At 37.4% G+C, this 27,500-nt stretch overlaps 2 protein-coding genes across 4 annotated transcripts in view; both read left to right on the plus strand.

The window, feature by feature from the left end:
- The window catches only part of LOC135224450 (synaptogenesis protein syg-2-like), a 563,172-nt gene that overhangs the window by 35,216 nt on the left and 500,456 nt on the right, over positions 1-27,500 (plus strand). The window contains exon 1 of one of the 3 annotated variants that reach the window (XM_064263443.1): positions 14,971-15,120. The exons of 1 other annotated variant lie outside the window; for it this stretch is intronic. The gene's annotated coding sequence lies outside the window, so the exon portion shown is untranslated. Of the gene's footprint in view, positions 1-14,970; positions 15,121-15,398; positions 15,550-27,500 lie in introns of those variants that run through there. One more of the 3 variants, XM_064263444.1, reaches the window with a different exon arrangement.
- LOC135224770 (uncharacterized) overlaps positions 8,738-27,500 on the plus strand; it is a 31,449-nt gene continuing 12,686 nt past the window's right edge. Inside the window, exons 1-3 of the mRNA XM_064264093.1 lie at positions 8,738-8,968; positions 23,067-23,129; positions 27,376-27,500. The exon at positions 27,376-27,500 is cut by the window's right edge and continues 18 nt beyond it. Of these exons, the coding sequence (XP_064120163.1) occupies positions 8,738-8,968; positions 23,067-23,129; positions 27,376-27,500 (419 nt within the window). The remainder of the gene's footprint in view (positions 8,969-23,066; positions 23,130-27,375) is intronic.

Raw genomic sequence — 27,500 nt, forward strand, 5'->3', positions numbered from 1 at the left:
TAATAATAATAATAATAATAATAATAATAAATAAACAGGACAGCACGAAAACCGGAAATCATTTCTTCTTTCTATTTACACCAACGTTTCGGGAATCCTTTCCCATCTTCAGGGCTCTTAAGTAGAAATAATTTTTACAATATTGAAAAGCATACTTAAATAAGCTAATGGTAGTAAAATAAAGACTACAAAGCGACTTTAAGCTGAAAGTAAATTAAGACTATACATAACAGTGAAAGAAGAGATAAAAAGCAAAAAATATATCTATAATTGAAAAAAAAAAACCTGAAATAGAAAAGAATTTTGTCGGACTTACTGCTCAGAGAATTTGGCTGTTAACTGATGGAGAACAGAATAGTCAAAGGTGATGTCAGTGAGAGAGAGAGAGAGAGAGAGAGAGAGATGTAGTAATAGGTAGTTAGGCGATATGTAATGGTGTGGAAGTAGGTTGGTTAATTAAAGAAGTCGACAGTTTCCTGATGAACACATTAACATATGGGTAAGAGGTGCTTAGGGTTATTGTCACTATTCATCCGAATATTAAGTTTGCGATTGGAATTGAATCAAATAATTATTAACATTTCTTAGATATAAATATTTCACTTTATAATGGGAGATTTTTCACAGGTATTTTTATGAAAAAGACGTACACTGGTTTGGGTCTTTTAAGTTTTTTGTTAACTGGTCTTTGTCATTCAAGCTTAATGCAATACAGACACTTTTATTCAGAGCCTATTCCCTGTGTTCGGATTGGAATAGTTTTCACGATGAAACAGCCTTTCGTAAAGTATTTTTTAAGAATAACTGCTACCCTTCTGACCTCTGACAGAATTGTAAAAATGTTTTTAGATATATTTATCAGCCAGGTTTATTGTGTCCTCAAGTTCCGAAGAAATTAGTGTAATTCATTACCATATGTAGGAAATGCAGTCTTTAGACGTGAACTGACAATAGCCTTAAGCACCTTGTACCCATATGTTAATTTCAAGTTTGTGTACAATAACCCGTTAACAATAGGCAGACTTATCAAATTCCAAGGCACCCTTCCGGAGTTGATGCGTCCTTTCGTTGTCTATGAGTATAATTCTCCAAAATGTAATTTTGGAAATGGCGTCAGATCTACCCGACGCTTACTGTAAGTCCGCATCGATTCCCATAGAGGTGTCAGTTATCGCACTGGCTGCATTCTAAAATCAAAAGAATTTTCGGCCATAAGGAACCATTCAAACATATGTCAAACTGACATTATGTGTCAATAATTTCAAAATACTTTGTCAAGCTACCGACTGCCTTTCGCTCCTTCTTTTAGAATCTCTCTACGTCAAGAAACTGTCGCCTTCCTTAAACAACCAAACTACTTCCACCCCATTACATAACGATTAACTCTCTCTCTCTCTCTCTCATTCTCGCTCTCTCTCTGGTCTCTCTCTCCTCTCTCTCTCTCTCTCTCTCTCTCTCTCTCTCTCTCTCACATAGCCTTTGACTATTCTGTTCTCCATCAGTTAACAACCAAACCTCTTACCAGTAAGCCCGACAATATTCTTTACTTTTTTATTTATTTTTCTTATATATATATATACTATATATATATATATATATATATATATATATATATATATATATATATATATAATCTATATATATACACACATTTATATATTATATATATGTATGTATATATATTTAGTGTGTGATCCACACATCACAGGGTACTATAGTAGAGAGGAGAAGGGCGCAGGAAAACACTCAATACTTCAATCCCCATTAGATACATTTATTGTCAACGTGTTCTTGACCCATGGTCACATCATCAGGACATCTATATAAAAAAGGGAGCATCCGAGCACATAATTAAAAGAAACATAAATAAAGCATAAGAAAACTTAAAATGGAAATAAGTCAAACTTAAATACTGAATCACACTTAAATACATTTACACATTAAAAAACCAAGAGAGCTTAAAATGATCCTTACAAAAACTAAAATCAAGTAAAAATATATAATATATATATATTACTATATAAATATATATATATATATATATATATAAATATATACTAATCGCTTTTTTTATCTTCCCTGTTATATTAAAGTCGCTTTGTAGTCTTTATCTCAATTTTAGCTAAACGACTATTCTATTGTATTGAAAAACTAGATTCTTATCATTATTAGTTTATTTTAGCATACTTTTTAATACTGTAAAAACTGATTCTATTCATACCCCTGAAAATGGGTATATAAAAAGAAGAAATTATTTCCGGTCTTCTCGCTGCCCTGTTTATTATTAAAACTTGAGCTCACCAAGAGCGAAAACTTTTACAAGATATATATATATATATATATATATATATATATATATATAATATATATATATATATATGTGTGTGTGTGTGTGTGTGTGATACGGAGAGACAATTAAAAATAAAACAATCGAGCAGAACTAAAAAATGGAACCAGTGCAACGGACCAGATAAGAGCGAGTTCTTTTATACCGGCCAACGATACATTCCAACAAATATCGAATCGGAAAAGAATTCCGCCGCTAGAATCAATTAAGCACAAAAGAATTGCTTCCAATATTCGCCAGTTTGTAACTGTACTCGATGCCGAGCGTATCAAAGGCTACCGTAGGCCTGGGGCTGTAATCCGTTTCGAGAGGAAATCCCCGTCAAAGAAAATAAAACAAATGGAAAGGACTATAAAATTCCTCTCGAGTTGATCCTGGCAGCTAGCCGTAGTCAAGAGGAGTTGAGAGGGAAAAGTCGGAGCTACTGCGTGGACCAGGAGAAGACGCTCAAATAGAACCAGCAAACCGTATTTTTTAATCAAGTTCCAGCCAACAGGATCAGCTAAGAGAATCAGAGGAAAAAAATCAACATCTTATTCAGCAAAAAGACTTCGAACGAGCAAATTTATTACGTAGAGCTGTTGAACCCGCAAATCATATTTGCAAATGAAACTTCAGCCATCAGAATCAGCAGACGAATTCAGCAAACGGATTATGCAGCGTGCAAAGGAATACCGCCGAGGCCAATGAGACGGCAAACAATATTCGTAATTGTATTCGGTAAACGGTTTCATCAGATAAATTCAGCAAACAGTTTACGCAGTGAGCGAAGTGATACCGACCGGGTTATTGAACCAGCAAACGAATTCAGCAAACAGTTTGCGCAAAAAAAAAAAAAAGTAATGCAGTTATGTCATAGAGCAAAACAAAGTTATGGACTCGGAATGCCTGGCTGTTTCTCGTTACGCTCTTCATACGATCAGGAAAAAAAAAAAGTAATCCGTGAAATTGAGGGGGCCTTTTGAACTGATGTAAGCTCGTTTACGAGCAGAATCAGTCATGAGATCGTTTAACGCGATGAAAAGATCATATGATGATTCTTTCTGTACTGCTTGTTTTTGTTTCTGCTTCTTAAAGTTCCCTCTCCAAGAAAGCGTTTTATTAGTCTCGCTGATGACCGATTGAAACTTATTATAAACAACAGGGTATTACGAATTGTAGGCGTCAGTCACCCTCGTGTCTCTTCGTTATTCTCTTTTGGAAGAAAATCGACCACTTTTCCTTTGTTTCCTAATTCATATGCTCTAGACTTCAGATCGGCTGCTTTGAAAATATACATTGGTTACTAATACAACTCGTATTAAAGAATATTTGCGCTGATGCGATATACCCGATCTCATTGGCGGTTGTAGTAAGTCTCATCTTTCACCTTAGGGGTACGTGTGCAATCTTTGTGACCTCTGCGGAGGGTTAACATAAGATTTATGAACTATCTTCAGCTGTTTTCACTCGTAACATGAAATATACCTGTGTTTTGTAACCTTTTTTAGTGGAACTTATAAAAGTTCCTTTCATTAATTTTTCCCTTTAATACTGCAAATCCACCTTTTGTAACTTTTTTATTTCCGCTATGTAGAAAGCACCCTAATTCCCAACTTATGACTTCCATGTACCTAGAAATCTATGTAGCGTCTATCACCTTGTCACTAAGGCACTTAACGTGTTCATAAGAGGTAAATTTGCTTCAGAGGTTAAGTTTTCTTGTCAAAAACGAAATCCAAACGAAATAAGGATTCCAGAACAAAGGACTTAGATAGAAAACTTGGAGAACTTGGTTCTCAAACGGGTACGAAACTAATTGTTCTTTCGAGGAAAAACCAATGAACACAACTAAGTGGTATTTATGGTCTTTGCGTTAACCTAAATTTGGCATGGCGCTTGAATCGACAGAGCATCCCCTTTTTCTTAACAAAACGGTATTTGTAATGTAATGCGTCAAGCAACGGAAGATTGTTTTACCTATTGCTTTTATTAACCAACCCCAAAGCCACGTATTTTTTTCCCCATCCAAAACGCGCGCGCGAAATCCTGGCAGTTGCTTAATCAATCCCTTTGTTTCTGGGACGGACGGAGGGCCGAGGATCCCTTCCCTCTCGACCCAGAGTAGGATTTTGGCCAATTAATCCAGGATTACTCAAGCCCATGTCCGCTGTCAGTCTGAGTAATCTCCGGGCAACAGCAGTCCTGAGTTATCTGCGAGGAGTGGATGGTTAGGAGCGAATGTTCCCTCTCCCACTACTCCTTAAGTCCCTGTACCCATTCCCCCCTTCCCCCGGCCAATCTCTCCTACCCCTTTATGCAATCTAAATCCGCGGTAAGATCTGCGGAAGCCTGCAGTCGAGCCCCTTGTGTAAGACGAGGTCCTTTTCCTCCGTCGTTAGGTATGAGGGGGGGTTCCACTGGGAGAGATTCCTTATGGAACCGGGTCTGTCTTACTGTAGAAAACGGCTGTGGCTTGGAGAATCTGTTGCCTTTATTTTATTCATTTCCGTTTCTTTGATTTAAGTATAATTAAAAGGTTTCCTTGCTTATTGGAAATTAAGTCTATTTTCACTACTGTTCTTATAGTTATAATTAATATTTGTCTGATTAAAAGGCTTATCAAGCCATTGGAAGATATGATAATCATTGCCTTTCAATAATGTTTGCATAGCCAGGCCAATTTTGCATCGCCCCAAAAAAATTTTTATAAGTACATTTTTGCATATCAAGTATATTTTTGCATTTAACATTTTTCCATCAGAGCATTGTTGCATAGAGAGAACATTTTTGCATAACCAGTAAATTTGTGCATTACAAGAGTAATTATGTATTACCAGACCATTTTTTGCTTAACTAGAACAGTTTTGCAGAAGCAGATCAATTTTGACGTGTGATCTTTATAAATTAGTTATTGCAGTTATTTTGTGCATGCACTTCACATTTCATATTTTTCACATTTGAACTTTGATTAGATCTTTCATGTCAACTAAGTAGTGATGTTAGAAACATAGAATGAATAATTAAAAATTATGAGGCTCTCTGCTTTATTTTCGATTTCAAGTCAATCTTGAAATTCAACGTGTCTGTAGACAAATGCATAAAGGTTCAAGTCAATTTCCTTGCATCCGTTGAAGATCTTCAATTAAAGAAACCTTTGGTCAAAGTATGACAAAAGCGTAGGAATATGTACGAAAAACAATACGATTTTGCTCAGCTAAGATAAAAACCAACATGATTCATAGCAATATTTCTATAGCATTATCAATATCACATTTCTAGTGACATCATTGTCATTAATGAAGATTAACTTAATTAACGGGACTAATTGGATACTTTAATGAACATTTCAGGAAAGGCAAAGGCAAATTTTTTTTGCCCGAGAATCTCAGTGCGCATGCGTGTGTGTACTATCAGCAAGAAAAATGAAGATACAGTTTTCTTAAATCTTCGGACACATATTGCTCAATATGCCACACCTGGCAACTTTAGAAAGGGGGCGGAGCTTCAAAATCATCGTGTTTCTTGCTTTCTAGATTTCCAGTAACTTTAAACCATAAAGATTCTGTAGAATTCCTATAATCGTTTATATTTGTAACTAGGAAATATAGTCACCATGATATGTAGTACTGCAATCAGAAATTCACACTATCTTCCAGATCTCTATGAATGAATCCATCTGAGAAATTCCAATTGCTTCAGAAAAATATCGTGTTTTTAAGTATCTGAACGGTTTTGTTTTGCAGTTTTAACTCATATGATATAATTTCCATTATATTTTCATATTCTAGAGTAAATTTAGCGAGGTTGTGTCATTTCAGTAAAAAAAAAAACAAATGGGAACAAAAGCTAATGAAAACTGTATCTTCACTTTCCTTGCCGAATGTACGTGAATTGCACAAGAAAACATATCATTGACCAATTTCCCTTGATAGAATTCCCGAGAAATAATATATTCACAAAAACTCTCTTGTCAGTGATATGAGAAAATGTCCTCTGACAAAATTCTGGCACAGGTGAATTTATATACACTCAGTTTTATTTAGTTCTATTTTTGGGGGGGAGGGTGGGGGTGGTCCAGGTACCGTGGAGGATAAATCACCACTAGCTCTTTAACGTTGTCATGATGAATGGTTTTCCACTGTAGAAGAGGCGAGAGAGAGAGAGAGTTTTAAAAACTATTATATATTTATTCTTTTCTGATTTCATGGCCTCAGATTCTTCCTCCGTAAAGGAGAGGAGACGAGAGAGAGAGAGAGAGAGAGTTTGAAGTGATTAGTATTAATTTATTGAGATTTTTATTCTTTTCTGATTTCATGGCTCCAGATTTCTCCGTAAAGGAGAGAGAGAGAGAGAGAGAGAGAGAGAGAGAGAGAGAGAGAGAGAGAGACTGACTGACTGACTGTTTAACTATTAGATATTTATTCTTTTGTGATTTTATACTGAAATGCAACTTGACTTCCACAGAGAGAGAGAGAGAGAGAGAGAGAGAGAGAGAGAGAGAGAGAGAGAGAGCAACTTGAAGGAATCTGATATAATGAGCACACAGAAGTGAACGAGAAGCATAATTTTTATCCCCTCTCCAACCAAGCTTTGGATTTCCTTCTATCTTATACGATTCACAAAAATCTCATAACTTTCCAGATATGAGGAGACCGAACTATTGCACTCTCTGGGACTAAGTCCCCACTCCTCTTCTCATTTTCTTCGAACCAGGGCTAAATGTTTCGTTATAGTGCCCTGATAACCTATCTTTAAGAAATCGGGCTCACTATTGATTGGTAGGTTGCCAGAGTGTGATAACGAAGCCTCGAAAATATTTAGGCCACGATAATATAATTTTTTTCTTTAGGCTAAAACAGAAAGTATAATAAACGATAATAAAGAATGAAAATCAGCGAAATGAATCCTTTTTTACGTCCTCAGTTAGCTTATAAAATTCAAGAGAATTTCGGTTTTGAAAATGAGAAAACAAAATTATATGAAACAACGCTCGATATGATGAACAGAAGCGGAAAAAATGGAGAGATAAGATTTTTAACTTCATTATAAAGTTTAGATTAAATCTTAAACTAAATATGAGATAAGTTTAGGAGTTTCGCTGTAAGACTCTTAACCGAAAATGATATTTTTAGGGGGAGCTTGTGCCCGGAAGGGGTGTATGGGTGGTAGAGTTTGGGAGAGGGGAAAGTGGTAGGTGAGGGGGAAGGAGAGGGGAATAATTTTTTTTTTAGTGGGAAGGGAAGGGTAAGGAAGAAGGGGGAATGGATAGGGAGAGGGGGAAGTTTTCGTGGGAGGGGAAGGGTGAGGAGAGAGGGTTGAGAAAGGGAAAAGGGTCGAAAGGGAAGCAGAGATAGTGTTGGTGAAGGGGTATATGTGTGGTAGAGTTTGGAAGGGGGAAGGGAGAGGGAGGGGAGGGGAAGTTTTTATGGAAGGGAAAGGGTAAGGAGAAAGAAGTGGAAGGGAAATGAGAAGAATGAAGAGAAGAGGAAGAAAAAGAAAACAGCCAAACAAATGACACCGTCTAAGTTGGGAAAACGGCCATAAATTATCACTAAAGGGGATACAAAAAATAAATAAATAATATGGGTAACTCTACGAGATCGTGTGTTTGTGTGTTTATCCCGTAGAGTTTTACGTTAGTTGTATGCTGTAAATCAAAGCGATATCGATAAAAATAAATAGAAAAACCTTTAGAGTTTTTTGTCGGTATCTTTTCTTTTGATTTACTTTCAGAATATGGATTGTTATTTAATGCTCTCTCTCTCTCTCTCTCTCTCTCTCTCTCTCTCTCTCTCTCTCTCTCTCTCTCTCTCTCTCTCTCTCTCTGTAGCAACCAGATATCTAGACTCGTTAGGCAAAGTTATCAGGGACCACCCAAGAACGCTTGGAAACTATTTAATTAATTAAAATTAGAGAAGCAAAAACAAATACATAAAATAAAAAGAGCTGAAAAATAAAATTATCCAATACAAGTGCAATATGTCGCACAATACGTCACACTGACATTTAAAAAGCATCTCGTGAATTTTCTACCTTTATCAATGTCTAGTGATGCCTTTATAGCGCATGAAATGTATTCAAGCACAAATAATAGTGGTGATCAGGGGCGCCCCAAATCCAATCCTGCTTAGGACCCCATAAAGGCTTGGGCCGGCCCTGCAGCCGGAATTCTACCAATAAAATCATTCATCAGCTGACAGCCTAAATATTACTGGCTTTAACGGGCAAAGATGGAATTTGAAGGAAGAAAGTATAGACAGGAAATGATGCGGTCTGCAGTAATAATAATAATAAGAAGAAGAAGAAGAAGACGAATAAGCGAAAGAGGAATAGAACAAGAAGACAGGCGAGGGCACAGATGAAATTTGAAGAAAGTCAGAAGATAAGAAGAAAGAACGAAGATTCGAAATGACAGAAGATAAGAGGAAAGAACGAAGATTCGAAGTGACAGAAGATAATAAAAGGAAGAAAAACATAAGAAGTGAACTTGTAACTGATACAAGAAGAAGAAGAAGAAGAAGAAGAAGAGGAGTAGGAGGAAAAGAAGACAGGCGAGGGCACAGCAGTCCTGTTAGGAAGCAATTGCGAGTCCTGATTGCAGTGGAAGAGGCTCAATTGCTATTTGACAGGTCGGCGATCGTGAATAAGGATGCAATGGGTTCTTTCTCATGCATTTCGTGCTACTGCTACTGAAACTACTGCTACTGACTTTGCTGCTCCTAGTGACTTTGCTACTGTTCTTTTGCTTTATCGTCTTGCCCCTTGTTGTTAACGGATTTCTTTGTCATGATCTTTTTCCCTCCTTCTGTTTTTCTGTTATCCTTCTTTGTAACTCCTTCCCCACTTCATATCCTTATTTTCAATTACTTCGTCATGATTATTGTAATTACTTTTATTCCTATTTTCCTCACCTTTATCGTCATTGTATTTTTTTTAATAAATATCACCCTCGTTTTTTCGTTATACCATCGTGATGACACCGTTATATTTATTTTTTTTAGAATTTGTTATTATTAAGTAAATATTAACAAAAAGAGATACATGCAACTTTTGTATTTAAAAATTCTAGTTAAAGTGAACCATTTATAATTAACTCGCAGCTCAAATTCAAAAGATAAATATTGCAGACATTGCAAAAACACAGAGAGAGAGAGAGAGAGAGAGAGAGAGAGAGAGAGAGAGAGAGAGAGGTCCCAAGTTGAGAAATGAATCAGTCGCTCAACAATTGAGTATCAGGCTTCCAAGCCCTCCCACGAAGGTATAGGGTGACGTGACGGATGGATCAGGTGCTCGAGAAAGTTACTAATTGGATTGTAAGTTTTTTTTTTTCTCTATTTTTCTTAGAATCCTGGGGGGAACACGACAAGACGCAAAATAATAAACCGCAATGCTGAAGATTATTGAAGCATGCGTGTATTTGTCTGTGCGTGAACGTTTGTGCGATAAGTGTGTGTGCATCGCTCATCATCTTCGCCTAGATTTTAGCGAGTGTTTGTATGTGTGCGTGGGAGCCAATGTGCGTGCATGCTCATGACAGCGCACACAATGAGTTAAGCGTCCAATGTGTCTAATAGAGTCCACTTGGGTGATTTGTTAAGTTACGGCTCACTAAAACGATTGCCGCTGTGAAGCAAGAGTTTGTTTGTAGGTGTTTTAAGATTTAAATAAGAGATAATTCAGTTGTAATTGATATATTTAAACGACCCATAGCCTTGGAGACATGGTGGTCTAATGCATACTCCTCGTGTGGGTCAACTTAAGCGAAGTGAGAGAATGAGGAAAGACGGTGAGGTTTATTCTTTGCGGCCACATACGCAAAGGAGAATGGAATATCTGGGTAATTGAAAGAGGGAAGGGAAAAGCAGAGAATGTACAGTATTCTTTTCATATACGAGCTCTCTTTTATCCTTTCCTCGTTTGCAAAAACAGTGCTACATTGTCTTTGTTAAGCAAGGAAATATTTTTAATAAGATTAGAACGAATATTTGTTTAATATGAGTGAGACGTCTGACTCAAAACGCACCAAAAACTAGATAACCTCTCTCACACTGGGTCGTCACTTTGGTAATCACTCCACCTCCACCTCCCCCCCTTCCTTCCCTGCCCTCAGTCTACTCTCTGCCCCCTCCCCTCCCCCCCCAATCTCAGTCCAACCCCCTGTCCCCGACCAAACCCTCCACAAACTTGTGAAAGGACCCGGTGACTGTGTCCCAACTTTGCCTTCGTCCGTCATTCATAAAAACCGAATCCTAACCCGCATATTTCAATGGCTATCACAAGGCAGAATAATAAAAAGAAAAAAAAAGATAAAAAGAAGAAAAGATGAAAGCTTCTCTCTTGTAACTTGGCATTTTGTGGCCTTTTTTTATTTTTAATGCCAATGTTAACTACAGGATGAGACTGACTGGTGTCAGATCTGTTAAAGTCTTATGTCTTTCTTTTGTGTGTCAGTGCTTCTCTCTCTCTCTCTCTCTCTCTCTCTCTCTCTCTCTCTCTCTCTCTCGAATTAACGTTTGTATAAAGCTTATATAATTAGAAAATTTTTGGGAGAAAGTGGGAAAAGGAGATTGGGAAAGGCTTGCTTGGGTGGTGGAACGGAAGATCATTCGTACCCAGTGTAGACAAGACAGAGGCGAGTGGCTCAGTGTGTAGAAGAGATTCATGTGATGCAGATGAGCTTTTTCTGACTATCTATATTTGTGTTTGTGTGTTTGTATTAAACTTTTGTGAGACGAAACAAGTATTAAAAAACAAGCTAATTTCCAGATAAAAGCTAAAGACCGAGTTTAATTTCGAAATATAACTTCCAGACGGAGGAGTTGAATTTCCAAAAAATTTATAAAACAGTATTGAATTTATATCTATAAAAATGGATGCATGTATGTGTGTGTGTATATATGTTCGAGCATAACTCTGAAATGCATGGAGCAATTTCAAGCAAACTTATTATACATATGAATTACTATCTGACAAAGAATACTTGGTTGGCGGTGAGACATTACTAGCACCAAAGGGCACAAAGGAGAGTGGGGTGGGAAGGGCTTCCCTGAAACAGGGCTGGTTTTGCCAATAGACTTCGTAACTATATAAACTTTACTGGTTTATTATACCTCATTTCGGTATAAGTATGACTTACTATCTGGAAAGACTACTTTGAGGGTAAGACATCACTGGCACTAAAGGGGTTGGGGGTTGGAAAGGGGTGATTGTAAACATAACTGAAAAAAACAGATATTGGTGTCTAATCCATAGATTTCAAGCCCGCTACTGCCCATGACCTTTAAGTTCAAGTGCATCCCCAGTTTGAATGGGGGTGAGAAGGGGTGAAATATAAAATGTTGGGCAATATAACTGAAGCAACTATCTCGACAGGAAAGGGAGAGGGTGAAACACCAGTTTTTATCCCACAGATACCACTCATTCCAACAGATCTCCCTTTTAACTTTTTAAAGAGATTGCAATTTCCAGTAAGACTTGCATTCTTGATCACGATCAACAAGGCACAGGGATAGTCCAATAAGTACTTTGGAGTGAATATGAGATAGTCATATTTTTACCACAGACAACTTTATGTTGCTTGATCAAGGGTGAGTTCACCCAAGTATTTATCTACTCTTGCTCCTAATGGTGAAACTAAAAAATTTTGTACAATCAAGTTTTGTGTTAAAGTAATATTACAGTGAATTTGTGAAAGATTTTACTCTATAATTTGTATACTGTGTTTATATTTTTAAAACCCGTAAATAAAAGTTCTTTGATAGTATACTACAGATAGGTTATATTTCTTTTCCTGTCTAATAGAAGGTTGGGAAAAATAAATAAGCGTGTGTGCTTTACGTTTTGGGTGTGTTCTATGCTTTTGAGTTTTTACTGGGCAACTCCGGTTAAGTCAGCTAGTTTCTAAATAAAACACAAAGACAAAGGTGCTGAATTTCCAAATACTTTATAAAAAAGGAGCTGAATTTCCAAATACTAAAAAGGAGCTGAATTTCCAAATACTAAAAAGGAGCTGAATTTCCAAATACTAAAAAGGAGCTGAATTTCCAAATACTAATATCTGACAACGCCGAAAGACAAAAGAATAAATAATGACGTCTCAGAGCGGTCGTCGACAGTTTGTTAATGGTTTCCCGCCGAAGCCATAAATCCCATATCCACACCCGACCTCCCCAACGCCCTCGTCGGTGTAATTCGCCTCCGGTTTTTGCGTGAAGCCCCGGAGAGAGAGAAGAAGAAAATTCTTCCGTCTTTATTGATAGTTTCCGCAATTACTTTAATGGGAAAAGTGGATTCCCTCCGCCGCTTGCCGATTGAATCGAGGCCATTTTTCAAGTGGTATTGAAAGCTCGACTCTGTTGTTGCGGAGATGAATGAGAGAGAGAGAGAGAGAGAGAGATTCACTAATGAATTATCGCGGATTCGGAACAGAATGTTTTGACGCGATGGGGGGAGTTTACTTGTATGACACGGAAGAAGTAGTTTTAGGGTGGTGGAGGTGTCTCATAAGACACGGGAGAAAGTTTACCATGGGAAGGAGTGTCATGTTTGACACGAAGAAAATTTGTTTTGTCTTGTACAAAGAAGAAAAAAATGCTTTATGGTAGAATGGACATCTCTTAGGACACGGAAGTAAGTGCTCTATGATGGCAGTAGTGTCTCGTATGACATGGAAGACAGTGCTTTAAAACGGAAGGAGTTTCGTGTATGGCATGGAAGACAGTGTTTTATAGTCTTGTGTGACACGGGAGAAAGTGCTTTATGATGGAAGGAGTGTGTTGTATGACCAGGAAGGAAGGGTTTTACGGCTGAAGGAGAATCTTATGACACGGAAGAAAGTGCTTTATGGTGGATAGAGAATGTTATACGACACGGAAGAAAGTGTTTTGTGGTAGAAGGAAACTCTTTTATGACACGAAAGAAAGTTTTTTTTCTGACACGAAAGTTTTTATAGTATGTTAAGCCAGTTGTGTACAATAGCAGTGAAAATCGTGTGCGACACCGCATAAATCGGTTTATAAGAGGAGAGAGAGAAAAAAAAGGCGTGTACTGCAAAAGAAGAAAACACTTGTATTGTCTGCTAACACTTCGAAAGAAAGTTTTGCATGACACAAAAATGAAACCATTTATGACACGAAAAAAGTATATTGTGTCATAGGAAGAAAGTTTTGTATGACACTGGAGGAAAATATGTTTTAAAAGAAGAAAGTCCAGTGCGTCACAGAAAGTCTTGTATGACGGGAAAAGCCTTCAGTGCAACCCGGGAGAACAGAAGCAGTAAAGGAACTCTAAAGTTTCGTCACTAAGCGAGATAAAACAGAGCGAATGTGAGAAGAGATGTTTCCTAGGTGTTACGGAAAACTTGGTAGGACAAAGAACTCTCTAAATAGCTCCATCATTCAATGATCAAAAGGAACTTTTGATGAAATGCGACTTAAGATTATTATTATTATTATTATTATTATTATTCCTGATGTTGATCATGAGTGAATCTGATATAATCCTTCAAAGCTGGACTTGGAATACATTTTAGTATATTCCACCCATTGACTTGTTATTACTTTAAACTGACATTTTCCTGTTACCAAACACTCACTCCTCACAATCTTGTATTCGTCTTCTGGTCTCCCATCCACGTAATGAACAAACCGGAGCGTTCTTTCGGCTAATAAAAGAATAGCGAGGCACTGGACAAGTTCCTCTTTATTCTCTCATATGATTATCGCCCCTATGGAAACGCCCGCGAGTCGAGGAAATAGACTAATTGGAGGTCGCCGCCTGCTGCTGGGATAGTCACGAGCAAAGATAATCAAGATAGTCAGATAGTTACCCAGATAATTATTCGGCAGGAGTAAATATTTGAACTATTTGAACAAGTTTCAGTGGGTTCGAAACGGCCTCGCTCAGAGACATAAAGATAAACTGTAGGATCAGAAATCTGAAGCTCGTTTGGCTAAATTCTAAAAGTAAGTGGGCTGATAATACCCACCTTGAAGTATGTAGGTCTATGTCATGCTTATGAGAACCCAGTCATTTCTCTCATGTTTTTGATTGCTAAGATTCCCTCTGATTTCATGACCTGAAACGAAATTAAACTTGGGAGAAAATAAAAAAAAGCTAAAAAGAGTAGAGAGAATATAAAACTTGAGAAGGCGAGAAATATAAGCTTCGTGCACCGGTAAATAAGTAAGTTTCTAACGATTTTCGACTGGGTGAACAACTATGCTGTGCAGGAATTACCTGTTATTCTGGTCTTACGACCGGCTCAGGTAGTTAATCAATTAATTTCTCATGTTTTTCGATGCACTGACCCAAATAACGACTTGGCTTCGAAAAGTAAGTAGAGAGGTAGAAGTAACTAACCGAATCTGGATATTGTCAAGAGTTTCTTTACAGGCTGAAAGAAACACAAAAATCGAAAGACTTAGTTCAAAATCGTTTTGTCAACAACCGAACGACCCTTTCCCTTAGTCGAGTTCATTTTCCGTTAGTATATTATATTATAAAATAACCTCCATCACGCTACACTAGGAGGAGGAACCCCAATGAAGATGTCACACACTCCCCAAACCGTGTGAATTGGTGACGAGCTGCGCGGGCGGTGACTGGGAGTCTGCGCAGAAGCATCACCAGCAGGACCCGGCCGAGTTGCGGGTTGAGGGGTGAACCCAACTCACGTAAGCGACAGTTCTTCGCGCGCTGTCTTTATGAACGCAGTGAAGAACTGACGGCAGTTTTTTCCTGAAAGTTTAGTGTTGCTTAAACCCGACAGTTTTTAAAATATTTGAGAATCTGTAAGTGTCGCACTACCCGTAGGGTGTCTGTGTTGCCTCAGAATTAGTGTTTTATGATCCCCTCCCAAATTAAAACCAATTAATCCTCATTATCACCAATTTCCGCTGTGATAATGTCATTGCGAGCCGAATGATGATGATGACGCTGTGTTGTGTCGTTGAGCTGAAGCGGACTGTGAAGTGAATGAGAAAGAAAAATACGAATTTGAGAAGAGTGAACTCGAAGCTGGCCAAAGAAACGTGTCCTTAAGTGAGGTGGCCTTGAAGCAAAATAATAGTAAGGGCTGCAGCTCCCAGCCTGGTGGCACGCGGCAGTGGAATAGTTTCATTGCGAGTGACATCGTTGGAACATAGTTGCAGACTCTCTTGCACGGTTCAGTGTGAATTCTTTAGATTTTTCTTGCGTCTGCGATGTGTGGACTGTTCGTTGTAAGTACTGAGGTGGTTTGGGTGTAACTAGTAATTTGTCAGTTACTTAAATTGATCTTTTTTTTTTTAATGTTCATGGACAAGTATTAGGGGGCATGTGGATATAATGATTAATAAAGAAATATCCTTTATGAAAATAAGTACAAATGAATAGTTTAAAGGAAAACCCTTTCCAAAAGAAAAAGCACAAGCCACGGAAATTTTACATAAGTAACCTTTCCAAAAAAAGCAAAAAACCCATATAATATGTATTTTCAAATGTTAGTTTCGAACGGTGTCATTTGTTAAAAACGACCCTTTTTAGAATTACAATCCCGAATATATAGGTATTAAATGCAAACGTAATTTGAAAAAAATATTTAAAAACACGTAATAGAATAGAAACAGATTAGGCTTTGTATCAGAAATTAATCATAAAATCGACAATTCATAAGAGAATAATAGTGGTAAAAAAATATTCATGACATTCCTTTTCAATTACTGTTCAATTGGCACCTCCCGTTTCGTGTGCGCGCGCGCGCGTGTGTGTGTGTGTGTGTGTTTTTTTTTTTTATCGTGTAATACTTCCCTTGGCACTCTCGACCCTTAGTTTTTCTTTTTTCTCGTGAGATGAGATTAAAGATAAGAAGGCGATAGGTGACACTTTCTTATCAGAGGCGTCAGAGGGACCTTGGAAGACGGAACCGACTGTGAGGATTTGTGATTTACCTTTGTGATTCTTCTCTGTTTGTTTATGACTTTGTTTTTATTTTGTTGGGGATTTCTTCTGGATTTGCTTGTGTCAAGGGTGTCTTCGTTTATTTAGTTCATTTATTGTTTTTATTCACTTATTTTTAGTTACGTGTAGGTTATAAATCGGGTAAAAGGCATTCAGTGGTTATTTATTCATGTAAGCGTTTGCTTATATTTGGAATTATTCGAAGATCTATTGATGTGTAATTAATATTTTTAAAATACTTAATAGTTCACTTAATTGCGTACACACACACACACCACACACACACACACATATATATATATATATATATATATATATATATATATATATATAATATATATATATATATATATATATATATATATTATATATATATACATACATATATATATATATATATACACATAGTATATACATTATGCATGTATGTATGTTACGGATGGATGTGAGTACAGCTTGAGTAAAATGGTTCTTTAATGTAAACTTCTATCATTTTTACCTTAAAGTTAACACTAAATTTCGCCACCTCCCCCTCTCTCCCTCTTCCTCCCCCAAATTACGCACCCATCAAACTGAACAATCTACGTGACGTATCTCCAATACTTGGAAAACAGGGTTGAATGGCAAGCTGCTCCTTACTTTAGACCATAAAGTATGTTCCCTAAATCTGAATCGTTACCGGGAAGGTCACGTAGAGCTAAAGGTAAAAAGAGAAAGAAGAAACGTAGCTTTTTATCCGCTAAGAATAATACGCTTTTTCTCTGGGGTCGTCGGAAAAACAGATTAAACAAATGGTTTGTTTATTCCTGAGGTAGTGGCGGTGATTATGTATATGGATATGTATATATATGTGTGCGTGTATATATATAATTATGAATTTTTATCACATCACCGTGATTTATATACCAAGCATTAAGCTACAAATTTAGTTTAATATCTGATTCACTCTCACCTCGGAATTATATATATATATATATATATATATATATATATATATATATATATATATATATATATATATATTTCCGAGGTAGAGTGAATCAGATATAAAACTAAATTTGTAGCTTAATGCTGTTACATAAATCCACGGTGATATGATAAAAAAAAAAAAACCTCGTAATTATATATATATAGTATATATATATATATATATATATATATTTATATATATATATATATATATTAAAAAAAAAAAAAAAAAAACCATAAAATTGAATCTAAAGTTTTACAACCCTTTAAAATCTCTTCAATTACCAGCCTTGAGTATTTCAATAATTACCTTCCCGAAGTAAAACGAGGTCTTTATTATTTGTCCAGCTGCTAATTAGGTAATTAGTATTATTTATCAGTAAGAAAAATACCAATAAAATAAATAGCAGGTAAATTAACAGGTAATGAAGTAATAGGACTAAAGATAGGGTACAGAACAAGAGGGGAATCGGCGACATTCTCTCCAACAGATGGCGCTATATGAGTAGTATTCTCTCGCCCACTTTGTTAATGGCACCTCAGTGGCGTGATCGGTATGGTCTTGGCCTGCCACCTCTGTGGCCGCGAGTTCGATTCTCGGGCATTCCACTGAGGGGTTAGAGATGTGTATTTCTGGTGATAGAAGTTCACTCTCGACGTGGTTCGGAAGTCCCGTAAAGGCGTTGGTCCCGTTGCTGAATAACCCACTGGTTCCATGCAACGTAAAATCACCATACATACAAACAAACCACTTTGTTAGTCACGCGTTCGGTGGATGCTTCACATCCTTTTCATATATTCTTATCTGCTTCCTCTTTCGGCGCTCTGTTGATGACTAGTTTGTCTTGACTTCCTCTGCGTTCCTCTTTGATCTGTTTTTTTTTTTTTCTTTTTTTCTTGGGGGAGGGGAAGATGCAGTCTCTCCGAAATACACACATACATATATACATACACTTACTTATATATATATATAATATATATATATATATATAATATATATATATATATATATAGTATACATACATACATACATACATACATACACAAATAACCTCACTCCAGCGATACCGCACGCCATTTCCACCACCACCACCAGCAGTCTAGGGCGGCGGACGTGCGGCGGTCACACGAGGCCCGTATATAATTGCCCAATACAAATTGGTAATCCTGGAATTTGTTTGTCAAAGGGAAGAACACACGACGATCTTCCCTTTGCGGGAAGCACTAACGAGTTTACGGCTCTAATCTCTTTGTGGGGAACTGCTGCTTTTGGCCCTGGACAGTGGTGGTGGCGGGTGACCGATTCGGTGGACGGTTTCGTGCTATGGAGGGGAAAGGTTTTAAGTGTTTAAAGAGGCCGTTTCCATCCTGTTTTATTATATATGTATTTATAGTGAACTGTGTTGGCAATAGGTTCAATTTACATATCCCTCTTTCTCTATGTATGTATAACCTGATACTACTAGATTGCTAGGTTACAAGGATTGCCCAAATGAATAGAGGGACGTAATTTTTACACAGCGCGGGTGGCTGGCGCGCGCGCGCACACGACCGATCGTTAAAAAAGCTCGCTTCCCAATAGTACAAAATCGCGTCTTGACTTGGTGTATTTTAAACCGAATGGAGTTTCTATTTGGCTTGTTTGTTTCAAATTTCATCAATCAGACATAAGTAGGCCTGTTCGTGGCTTTTTCCTTCCGTAAGGCAGCATTGGCTTTCCTGTCTCTTTGAGAATTTTCTAACACTCCCTGACTTATATAATTTCGCATAAAATCACCAGGGGCTCAGGTCTCTAACCGCCCACCTCAAATCCACCCCCCCATCCCCCCGCGCAGAACACACAACGATTAACCCTAAGGGAGGGCATTTGCATTTCAATATTCCATTGTTTACTGTGCCACTTGAGTGTCACTGACGACCAAGATTTAATAAGATCGCCCCGTAGTTACAAAAAGGAATTTCAAAATAGTCATTTCGATGTTTCTAATTTGGGTAAAATTACAGTTTCAACCATTATGGGAAAATCTGGAATAAAAATATAGTTTGTTGCATCAGTAAATATGTAGTTCCAACGGATTTAACATTTATTTTGACTGCAAAACCATCCGATTTAGAGATTACTATGTAATTGGAGTTAAAAAAAAAAAAAAAAGTTTTTTTGCCAGAAAAAGGTAAATGTCCAGGAGAAGGCCGCACCCGTTTTTCAAGTATTCAACGACGAAAAAACGGCAAAAAAACGACCAGATTGGTGTTGCACATCGCATAGAAACATGAGGAAATGAATAAAAAAGAAACAGTTACTCTTACACACAAAAGATCTAAGCATAAACCTACTACTACTTCAATATTGATGGGGGAATCCCAGTGGGGAAAAGACGGGGTTTTTGGGTGGGGGTTTTGAGGCGGAGGAAAAGTGATTTTCGGGGCACTACCGAACCTATACAACCCACCTAACCTTACTAGGGCCCTGTACCCCTACTAGCCTAGCGGGGGGGCTCCGCCCCCCTGCGACCCCCCCTTAAGGGCCACAGTGATTTTCGGGGCACTACCGAACCTAATAAACCAACCACCTAACCTTACCTAGGACCCTGTACCCTACCTAGGCCTAGCGGGGGGGTCTCCGCCCCCCTGCACCCCCCTTAAGGCCACTACCTAACATCCATCAAACCAAACAAATCCAAAGTGCTGGGGTACTGGCTGTATACATCGTTATACTAACCACCATATAATATACTCTATAAAATTAATGAAGCTTACCTTAAACTTGGTTGATAAAAATGTGCTGCTGCCTTGAGGGAAAAACGTGAAGCCGTTGCAAGGTTCCCTGACATGCAACTTTAAAGTAGGAAGTGGCCAGGTACCCGACGACCACATTGCACTGCAAAACAATCGGTAGGAAATCGAAGGTTCTGTCAAAATTAATGCCAGAAGGGCCAGCCAGCTACTACCTCTGCCATAGGTACAGGAAGACAAAATGCCGTTTTTTTTGCTTCATTATTCGAGTATTCAGTCAAACAAGGATACCAGTGGACACTAGAACAGGTAACTTTATTACTCCGCTGAAATGCTAGTGAAACTTAGTTTTCGACTCAAGTCATTCGTAATTGGTTATGAAACCCATGACGTCATAACGATGTCACACCTCTCAGCCAATAATGAGTAACTGGAACTGCTTTTGTTTGCGTAAGAAAGTAAGTTAGAGGGCTCATTAAAAGTAAAACATTACCGTAGAGGAAACACCTCTCCCGACTTAGGGAAAAATTCGAGGTAAAAAACTTAATCTTTTTTTTTTTTCTCTGTAAGTATGCATTAGCGACAATAATGTATTGAGAAGAAGTGTTATATCACGTGCTTTACTCGGGAAAAATATCAATATAATATTTTACCATAATGGTTTGAAAGAAAACTGTAATAATACCCTAATTTGTTATTTGCAGGATAGCATCAGCATCAGTAATCATGATTTCGTAACGAAAAATTGAATTGTTTGAAAACAGGTGAAGTACAGTTGTTATAATTTTAGGTTTTTAAGGGACATTTTCCAACAAGGATAAAAATAGTCATTTTTATTTTACTTAAGAACATTAACCAAACACAATTCTTGCCTCCACAACAATAATTTGCCATTTGTTAAGACTGTGATGTTAAATTTTATATATGGCGAAGGATATGTAATGAAAAAATCAAGACATTCACATCCCTGCTTTCCACTTGCTAACGTTCTACCTTGATGTTGAACACATTGCAGAGGGGAATTGACAGTATTCTTCATGACCTGCAGGCACTGATAACTCCGAAGGAATATTTAATCTCCCTCCCCTAAATAGCCAGGCTTACCGGAAATGGGGTAGCCGGCATGTTCGCTTCCAACGGTAGAACATTCTCTTTTCCAGCGTGCATGTTTGACAGTTGGTGTTCTGCTATGACCCGTTTTGATATGTTAGTTCACAGCTCTCTCTCTCTCTCTCTCTCTCTCTCTCTCTCTCTCTCTCTCTCTCTCTCTGGTGTCATAAATGTGGTATGGACATACGTAAGCGGGCCCACGCTTATCCTGTTCCCCACCTGTATTTTAGACGTTTGCGTATGGGATCTTTTATCATAGTCTGATATTTTTCATTGGTCGTCAACAGTAATCTTTGGGTCACTTCGAACTCATGTTTGGTCAGATTACATAAGCACACTCGGTAGTGTTCGACACCATGCAGTGGAAAGTGTGAGGAGTCCATGATCACAATGTATATCAATAAGGGATCTTGTCCATATACTATGAAGAACGGGGCATCTCTTATACGCGGTGTTAAGTGCTAGTTCCACAACCTGTAGCATCTCTATTCACTGTTTCAGGATGTTCACCACTAAATATCTCTGAATCTTCACTTACCTCCTTATTATGGGATTCAACCAAGTCATTGGCTGATGGCTAGTAGGAGGCTACTGTAAAATGACCGATTTTCACTATTCCGTCATTTCCTTTAGCACCGAATTCACAAATTCTTGTTCATTATCACTTATTAGGGTACGAGGACCACCGAACTTCATGAACGAACTCAAAGCACAAGAACCGACACTGCTGCCATATCTGTCGTATGTATGGGTGTACTGCGTGAATTCATCCACCTTCACACACACACACACACCTACATTGCCCGGCCCCCATTGGAAAGGTCAATATGCACCCCTGTCAAACGTTACGGGTACCACTGGCCATGTCTGAGCCTTTGGTATAATATGCTTGCGGCTCTTTACTTAATTACAAGTGACACCTCGCTATAAACTCGGGAATATCCTTCTTCATGTTTAATAGAAGTTCACTCTCGACGTGGTTCGGATGTCACGTAAAGCCGTTGGTCCCGTTGCTGAATAACCACTGGTTCCATGCAACGTAAAAACACCATACAAACAAACAAATAAATTCTTCATATTTAACCACAAGAAGGACTCGCACGCCCTTCTTAGTGACCTCTCTCCCCCTAAGTGTCCTGCAAAAGGACTTACATGTATGATGTGGATGGCCCTCCTTGCCAAAGACGGAAGAAGAATGACACAAAATCAATAAATCGCCCTGATCTCTTGTCATGAGAGCAAAATGATATATCACCTTTTATAAAAAGAACTAGTCTCTTGGTATGTTGATGAAAATTGGAAACTTGGTACTCAAGGCCTTCACATATACCTTAACCTGTCTGATCCATGCTTCGGACTATTGTCCTTCCTTCATTCCATCCACACAAATCAACCACACAGTCATCCTCGGGGAATTCATTCACGGCGCCTCTTATAGTGCTGCTTCTATCATACACCTAGATGGAACGACTCATGCCTCCATATTCTCTCCTTTGTTGGCCGAGACTTCTTCGTTTTGTTTGCAATTCGCCTGTAGGCGAATTTGGAATATTTAATCACTTGAGCTGTTCTCTCTCTTTTTGGCTCAAGTCGTAACTCCTAATGGAGAGAGCATGGCAACCTTATTTGCTTGACCCGCTATGTGCTCAAAACCCACTATAACAAATTCCAACAGCAGCCTGCCGAGAAGTTAAATCCCCTTTTATGAGTAAGTCTCTCAGTGATCTATGATATGTGTCAGTGAATCTTATGCCCTAAAAAGAAATAGGGATATTTCTCCAATATCCATAATCTGCCAATGCCTCCCTATCATATCACACAGTCTTCCCCCGCCAACTTCCTGCCCCATGTAAATTCATTCCACGTGGTCTTGTCCCATGCTCTTTGTGTGAGGCCGACTCATATCTGGCTCTGCCGATGCTCCGACTGACACCATTAATGGTTGGGGATTGGCATAAGTTCAACTGTTTGATTGCTATTCCTCCAGATTATCCAACTTAATCTGTACCTTCGGGAGCACGTCTTGCAAGGACTTCCTCTCATCAAGCAAGTACCCAATCACGTGGGGAGGGAGGACTTTCATAATTAGCATTCCAAGAAGCCTTCAGTCTGTTCCCCTGAGTGCAAGACTTTTGTAGTCCTCGTAGATCCGGTCACAATAAGCCGCAATGGTCCTTCCCACATTGATTCTTGGGTTATATCTCTTTCTCATTGCCATTTTTTCTGCCTGGGCTTTGGCTAATCGTTGTATCAAGGTCTAAAGAATACTTCAGACCTGCGATGCATGAGGTGCTGCCAGAATACTAACCGGTTAAATGACCAGTTGGCCTATCTCTTGTCAGGAAGTCGTAACTGCCACATTTTGTTTTGTCAACACTTTTTTTTTGTCTGACCAGCCAGCTTCGGGTGGCTTTTTCTACGTCATTAATGAACACTTCCACTGCTAAAAACCCTTCTTTTGGCCCCAAGTTGTCGAATTCATGCTCCATTCATTGTGGCAATTTCTCATAACTTTTCTTAATTGTCTTACCTCAACTTAATAATTGCCTCACATCTGCCTCTTGTTGTTCTCCAACACACTCACCCTTCTGCTATCATGGCAGCTTCGCTTCTGGTGTGCATTTCTTTGGCATTGTAACTACTTGTTTATTCACTATTAACCTCACACCTGACACCAATTTTAACCTGATACTACTAGGTTAAAAGGATTGGCCAAATTAATCGAGGGAGCACAGTTAATACTTACATTTACATAAGCTACGACAGGACCCTGATTCCACAGTAATTAAAGTTATGGTTAAAGATATGAAATGTAATTTACACAATGACATGTGTGGCTGGATCCGACACATGAGCTCGCTTCTCACTGGAACAAGCTCGCGTCTTGGCTTGGCGTGTTTTTAAACCTTAGGACCTTTGTTTTGGTTCGTTTGCTTCATATTTCAACAATCAGGCTTAAGGTAAAAAAAGTAAGTATATCTTAGTTTTACCAGACCACTGAGCTGATTAACAGCTCTCCTAGGGCTGGCCCGAAGGATTAGATATTTTTACGTGACTAGGATTCAATTGATTACCTAGCAACGGGACCTACAGCTTATTGTGGAATCCGAACCACATTATATCGAGAAAGGTATTTCTATCACCAGAAATAAATCTCTCTTGTTCCGCGTTGGCCGGGCCGAGAATCGAACTCGGGCCACCGAATTAGCAGAAGTCCACTCGGCCAACGTGGGACTAGGCTTAAGGTATTTGCACCTTTTTGGGGTATTCTCCAATACTTCCGCTGACTGATATAATATCACATAAAATCATGAAGGGTCCAAGCCATTATATATATATATATATATATATATATATATATATATATATATATATATATATTTGTGTGTATGTGTGTATGCTTGAAAAATCATATTAGATGAACGTGACTTCATTATATAGGTGAATAGGACAGGAGAATGTCAGGCAGAAGGTCAGTACCAAACTCTTTCTCCTGTTTATTTAGGCATCGTCGGGGGCACAAATGAAATGCAGGTGGAAAGGAGGTTACAAGGTAGAAAAAAAAAAAAAAAACAAAAAAAAACAAAAAAAAAAGAATGGCAGATGGTTAATTGCCAAAAATTGTAAATATCAAAGAGAGAATTCGGGATCACGCGGTCACAAACTAAAACCATAGACACAGAAGCTTAGCCATGCAAAATCCAAAGAATTTGTATAAAACTGAACATATTAATTTTGTTGCTTATATTTAGCACTAACTTTTTTTTTAATTATGAAGGCATGGAATTTAAACAAACCGAGACTTGAATTTAGAACACTTCCATTAACTGACTTGACAAAACACGATACAGTGATATGCCTTTTAACTGTGTCGTTACACGGGACCTTCCTTTACTCCAGTTAATAGGATGACCTAAGATGACCTAAATCTCTCAGATGTACGAATAACGCATTCGATATTTGGTCAATGCTCACTAAATATTGGTGATATATATATATATATATATATATATATATATATATATATATATATATATATATATATATATATATGTATATGTATATATATATATACCTTAGGCCTAGTCTACGATATGCAGTCACTTATGTGACTGAAGGAAAGGAAGAATAAATCTGTTTTATCACCGAGGCGGCGTACGCCTATTTCTCTACGCCACTGACCTTTGAGGACGTGACGTCACTGAACTACAGATAAAGACGCGTAATTTATCACTGCAAAGATGCTTTATTTTTGAAAGCCGGAAGCTGCGCATGACGTCAGCAATAGTTAAAAATTGGTTTTGACAGTTTTTCTCTCATATATTTTTAGGGAATTTTTCCTAATACGTTGCAGGGACTAAAAGTCACACCGTTTTTTGAGGTATCCCTTAAGTGTTTTAGGAAGTAGGAGTGACAAATAGTTTTCTTCTTTATGTTTCAAGGCAAAGAAATGATCGACAGATATCCTTTTAATTTTTCAAGTCCTATAAATGACAGTTTTCTTTTTCAGGGACGCGTTGTAACCGAAATTATATATCTATCTATCTATCTATCTATCTATCTATCTAATATATATATATCTATATATATATATATATATATATATATATATATATTATATATATATATATATAGCCTGAGGTACAGCTTCTTTTATGACTCATGTGTCCTGGTTGGCAGCAGTCTCGTCTTTCAATTGAAATGACCTGGTTTGATCCTGATGTGAGTCAGAAATGTGTGTGGTATATATATATATATATATATATATATATATATATATATATATATATATATATATATATATATATATATATAAAAGGAGCCCATAAACACGCGAAAATATTGAGAGAAAAATATTATATTTCAGAGACTGCCTCAGGTAGATGAATGAGAAAAGTTACAGAAAAGGTGGCATGGGGTTCAGATGTCACTGATAGTTTTCATTCATCCAACGCTTAAGAGGATTAAAGGAGGATTATCAGTTGGAGTGATCTAAATTAGCTTACCTGTGGATGGATCTCTTGGTATAAATATCACCTTTTCTGTAACGTTTCTCATTCAGCTACCTGAAGAGAGAGACAGCAGTCCTCTGAAATATAGTATTTTCTCTCTATATTTTGGCGTTTTCATGGGCTCCTTTATTAGATTTGAATTCTGTTGTAACAGATCGTTTTTTTTACCAGTCATATATATATATATATATATATATATATATATATATATATATATATATATATATATATATATATATATATATATATATATATATATATATATATATATATATATATATATATATATATATATATATATATATATTATATAGATATATATATATATATATATACACATTTCTGACTCGCATCAGGATCAAACCCAGATCTTTCAATTGAAAGACGAGACTGCTGCCAACCAGGCCACATGAGTCATAAAAGAAGCTGTACCTCAGGCTTTATATATATATATATATATATATATATATATATATATATATATATATATATATATATATATATATATATATATATATATATATATAATTTCGGTTACAAGCGTCGCTGAAAAGGAAATCTGTCCTTATCATTTCTATGCCTTGAAACATAAAGAAGAAAACTATTTGTCACTCTACTTCCTAAAACTCTTAAGGGATACCTAAAGCTGTGTGACTTTAGTCCCTGCAACGTATTAGGAAAATTCCCTAAAATGTATGAGAGAAATACTGTCAAAACCATTGTTTAACTATAGCTGATGTCATGTGCAGCTTCCGGCTTTCAAAAATAAAGCATCTTTGCAGTGATAAATTAAGCATCTTTATCTGTAGTTCAGTGACGTCACGTCCTCAAAAGTCACTGGCGTAGAGAAATAGGCGTACGACGCACAGTGGTCCAGGATCACGAATTCGTGGCCAAAAATCAATTTCCACTGATTGAAGGATTAATTATGTTTTTCGGTATTTTCATATTCAAGTGATGTTAATGCAACAAGAGAGGACGAAGTTGCAAGTTTAAGTGGGTCATAAACTGATGGAAAATATTGAGGTATATATTTATGAGCTTCATATTTTTTAATATGTGAAGAAATTTTACCTCAAGTTAGTAGGAATACCTTTAATGACATAACTACAATACATACAGGGCGACAATATATTCTGAACTAACACGCACATAGAAAATTAATAGGTAAAGTTGTTGCAGATTTTTGAAAGGTATTCCCACTGTATCCACCAAATGTATTTGCCATCTGGGCAATATTTAGTACATAAACTTTCATAATCAGCAAAAATTTCTTGCGACCAGCTGCGACCACGAGGATTACAACACATAAAAGAAAAGGAACTCGTTTATCACCCGAATGTCCTTTCCCTTCTTGAAGCATCACCTATTTTCATGAGTGATCCCACTACCGAACAGTCTGGAAATGG

Source organism: Macrobrachium nipponense, chromosome 12 (assembly GCF_015104395.2).
Source record: "Macrobrachium nipponense isolate FS-2020 chromosome 12, ASM1510439v2, whole genome shotgun sequence".
NCBI classification, from domain to species: Eukaryota; Metazoa; Arthropoda; class Malacostraca; order Decapoda; family Palaemonidae; genus Macrobrachium; species Macrobrachium nipponense.